This window comes from Neomonachus schauinslandi, chromosome 5 (genome assembly GCF_002201575.2).
Source record: "Neomonachus schauinslandi chromosome 5, ASM220157v2, whole genome shotgun sequence".
Taxonomy (NCBI): Eukaryota; Metazoa; Chordata; class Mammalia; order Carnivora; family Phocidae; genus Neomonachus; species Neomonachus schauinslandi.
Genome location: NC_058407.1, coordinates 138,238,477 through 138,242,715, shown reverse-complemented (window position 1 = coordinate 138,242,715; position 4,239 = coordinate 138,238,477). Strand labels below are relative to the sequence as shown.

The following is a 4,239-nucleotide window of genomic DNA, read 5'->3' as shown; positions in this document are numbered from 1 at the left end:
GGGGCTGCTTTGTGTCCACTGAGGTGCAAAACCAAGATGTCTGCAGGGAAGGGGCCAGAAGGCTGTCCTTGGTTCCAGAGTCGCCAGTTGCCGCTAAGAGGGTGCAGGGAGCGGGCTTTGCTGGCCGCAGGGAGTGTGGAGATCTGGAAGCCACGGTGCGTCGAGTACCAAGCGTGGTTCCCCTGCACACGCCAGCAGGCACCTGACGGAGCCGCCACCTCCTCTCCTTCCACCAGCGCACCCCTTCTGCAAGACCTGAGGCTCCATCTGTCTTTGCCGAGATCAAGGTTCTCCCTGGCCGACGCTGGCCCCCTCCCCGGGCCACGGCACCCTCAGGGCCTGGTCAGGGTAGTGTACACGGGCTGGTCCCAGTTGCCAGGCGGGCTGTGGGCAGGCGGCACGGAGAGGCCACTGAGCAGGGGCGAGGCGTAGGGCCGACGAGAAGGGTGGAAGTAGGAACACTGGTAGAGGCTGGATGGGAAGCCCGGGTACGGGCTGTAGTAGCCGGGGGCCTGCAGGTCGGTGTAGTCGCACTGCGAGCTGGTGAGGGAGCTGGCCGCCGCGGCGGGGGCGGCCGTGGTGACGCTGGCCTGGCTGCCGTAGGAGCCGTAGTCGGCACGGCCTGGAGAACCGTGCGACTGGTCACCGTAGTGGCTGGGGCTCAGCTGCTCCGTCTTGATGTGTGGCCGCGGGGGGCCCGCTTCGGTGGGCGACGCGGAGGCTGATGGGGCTCCCTTGTTGGCCCACACGGGGGATGCCCCAATGCTGGCCGCCCCCGAGTGTGAGTAGGAGGCAGCCCCATAGGAGCCAGCGGCGGGCTGGCCCGGCTCCGCGGGCAGGGCCGAGTGGCCGTTGAGGGGCAGGTACTGGTCGAACTCGTGCACATCAAAGGTGTCCATGTTGCCGATGACCTCGCTGCTCAGCTCTGAGATGTCCACGTTGCTGAAGTCGATGTTTTGGCGCCCGCTGTCCGCCAGGCGGCGGCCTTCCAGCTTCAGCTCTGGCTTGCCCCCGTGGTGCAGGTCCGTCTTGGGGGTGGTGGGCGGGGTGGGTGGCCCGTGGGTCTGCCCTGGGGACAGAGCACATTTCAGGGATGAATGCCCCTTCTGTGGGGGGCCAGCCAGGCTGGCGACGTGCACCCAGGAGGAACACCAGCCCGCTAACTGCCACAGGTAGAAATCAACGGCTTTTTGTTTCTGTAGGTTTCCCAGAAATTCCAGCGGAGCCAGACCCAGACCTCACTCCTTGGCCGAGGAAATTCTGTTAAGCGCCGTTCTACAGGAAGAGCTGGGGCCATGGAGGCCCCACCGTGAAGACCAAGGTGGGGGAAAGGAGAGGAAGTGCCCAGCCCCCTGCACATGACCACAGCGCAACCCACACAAAACGTATTCTCCCTGAGGCTCACAGCTTTTGCCAGCTTGACTGAGACTGCTCGGCTGGCCGGGATTCTCCCCCAGTCCGTCTGATCCTAAAGCTGGGCTGCTGACCACCATGCCAGGGGCAGGAGTGCTGGGTCAGCACCAGCAGAAAGGCCAGGGGAAGCAGAAACGTCCTCAGGCAGGGCAGAACACACCCATGTCACCCAGCGCCGGACCGAGGCAAAGCTGCGAGACCCTCAGTGTTCAGAGGGGGCTAAGCAGAACCCCTCCCTCCCCGTGTGCATCAGGGAACACGTGATTGTCTCAAAGCTACCTGCCCTGGGCATGAGCCCCCGCTCCCTACCCCCCCTACTCATCTCAGCGGATGCCGGAACCCCCACTTCTCCTGCTGGGGCAGGCACATGCTGTGGGGCCCCAGGAGCCCACCTGTGTGGTCGCTGTGGTGGTGCGGGTCACCAAGGCCTGCATCGGCCTTGTACACGGCACTGCCGGGGTGGGGGCCCAGCTCGGCCCCAGAGTCAGAGTCGCCTTGGCCTGTTTTCACGCTCTTCCTGCGGCGTGGCTGGTACTTGTAATCCGGGTGATCCTTCTTGTGCTGGACCCGCAGCCGCTCAGCCTCCTCCACGAAGGGGCGCTTCTCACTCTCACTCAGCAAGCTGCAGCACCAAGGGCAGAAGCGGGATGGCCAGGGCCCCCATGCCGCCCCTGGGGGAGGGCCTCACTGACCCTGACACTCACAGGGAGGCCTGCATGTGCTCCCACACCTCAGCGGGCACCAGGCAGGCGCTCCCCTCTCTGGGGACGGGGGGGGGGGGCTCAGGCCAGCGAGGACTTCTGGTGAGGTCTGTTCTCATTAGGGTCAAAGGAACGTGCTAGAACAAGACCCAAACCTTTCCATCTCCATCATCCTCTTACTTCCCTTCGCCCAGAGCCTGTGTAAGTCCCCTCCCTTTGGGGCTTTCTAAGGCAGGCGGGGGAGGAGGCAGAACCCAGCAGAGAACACCCTGGGGACAAAGCGGGGCTTCCTGGGGACGAGCAGGTATTCCATGGGTATCTGGGCTTCCCAGACCTCCAGGAACGCTGGCAAAACCCGTGTGGTCCTCACTGAAGCTCAGAACACACACAGGCCTCTCAAACCCTTCCAGAAACTCACCTCCAACTGCCTAGGGCATAGGGCACAGGGCTGCCGGAGTCCACTGTGCCCAGAGCAGACAGAGACAGGCACACAGAGAACAGATGTGCAAACTCCCAGTGCCCACTCATGGGGAGAGGAACAGGAAATGGGAGCCAGTGCCCCAAACCCAAAGCCGTCCATTTTAAACCCAAGTAGAACACATTTGGTGGGGACGGGCAGTTCTCAGCAGTCCTACTTTCTGCAAAAACGTCCAGCTTCTCTATACCCAAGTATGCACAAAGCATGCCTGTGCTGGACCCCTCCTGCATCCCTCGTTCTTCTCTGCAGAGGGGCACAGAGGTGGCAGAAGCTGTGGGGAATGTGCCAGCTGAACAGACACGCACCCCCTCCATCTGCCTTGACTTCCCCCACATGCTGGTCAGAGTGGAGGGGAGCCCTTTCCAAAGAGGGGCACCTCCAGAGAGCACCACATTGCCTGATACTGTGTCCTGCTTCTAGACAGAAGCCACCTTTCCTCGGGGAAGGACAGGCCTCCAGACTCTGGGGCCACTCACAGGTGGAGTCCTCTCCTCAGCATGCCAGCCACAGCCTTCGGCGGTCTGTTGGCGACTGAGGGAGTGTGCTCAGGGTTGCATACTCGCCCCGCAGCCCTCTGTGGCCCAGACCACCTGAGCATCCCGGGTGCAGTCTCCCCGGTCAAAGGGTGAGGTTTTCCACTAGGACTCGCCCTGGGTACAGCCACTGGGAGCAGAGCCGAGGCCGGGAGCGGGGCCACCTCCCGGGCCCCCGCGTACCCCCGAGAACCACTCGAAGCCCGCCCGCGCTGCTGGGGCCCCGTCCCTGCCCCTCGCTCGGGGACAGCGCACTCACCGCCACAGCTTGCCCAGCGTCTTGCTGAGCTCGGCGTTGTGCAGGTGCGGGTACTGATCGGCCAGCTTGCGGCGTGCCGCCTGCGCCCACACCATGAAGGCGTTCATGGGCCGCTTCACGTGAGGCTTGGCCTTCAGCGCGCCGCCGCCGCCCCCGCGCACCGGCATGGGCACCAGGCTCCAGTCATAGCCCTTGAGCACCTGCGACACGGCGTCGCGGATGCAGGCCGGGAAGCGTTCGTCCGCCGCCTCGGCCGCGTCGCCCCGGCCGCCGCCCCCCGCGCCCGCCGCGCGGCCCAGGCCCTCGGAACCGGCAGGCGACGGTGGCGCGTCCGAGTCCGAGTCCTCCACGTGCGACATGGAGCTGGCGGTGCCGGACGGGCTGCAGGGCGGCTGGGCGCGGGCCTCGCTCATGTCCAGCATCGGGGCCGCGCGCGGAGGGGCGCGCAGCGGGACCCGCGGGGCTGCTGCTCAGCTGCGCCGCGGCCGCTCTGGGACCCGAGGTCGCCGCGCTGTAGCCCGACCTGCGTCCCCGCCGCCGCCGCCGCCGCCACAGCCCGACCCCGTGCTTCCCGCTGCCGCAGCCGCCGCCGAAGCTCCGTCCCGGCGGAGGACCCGCAACAAGTTTCTTTAAGCTGCAGACGCGAGGCCCCGCCCCCTGCCCGGCTCCCCATTGGCCCGCGCGCGCCCCGCCGCTCCCGGGGGCGGAGCTTGGACGCCCGCCCCTCCCCCACCCGAAGAAAGTGCAGCGGTTCCCTCTGCGCCCCCGCGCGCCCCGCCCGGCGCCGCGGAGCGCCGGGGGCCGCTTTTTCAGTCGGGGCGGGGAGGGAAAGGGGTCGGACACTCGGGACGGCGG

General features: G+C 66.4%; 1 protein-coding gene across 1 annotated transcript; it reads right to left on the bottom strand.

The window, feature by feature from the left end:
* Window positions 1-303: 303 nt before the first annotated feature.
* SOX8 (SRY-box transcription factor 8) lies at window positions 304-3,806 on the bottom strand. The gene is made up of 3 exons (XM_021698293.1): window positions 3,385-3,806; window positions 1,806-2,035; window positions 304-1,069 (listed from the first exon to the last, which is right to left on the bottom strand). The coding sequence occupies exons 1-3, from the start codon at window positions 3,804-3,806 to the stop codon at window positions 333-335; spliced, it is 1,389 nt and encodes a 462-aa protein (XP_021553968.1). The 3' UTR covers window positions 304-332.
* Window positions 3,807-4,239: the final 433 nt, after the last annotated feature.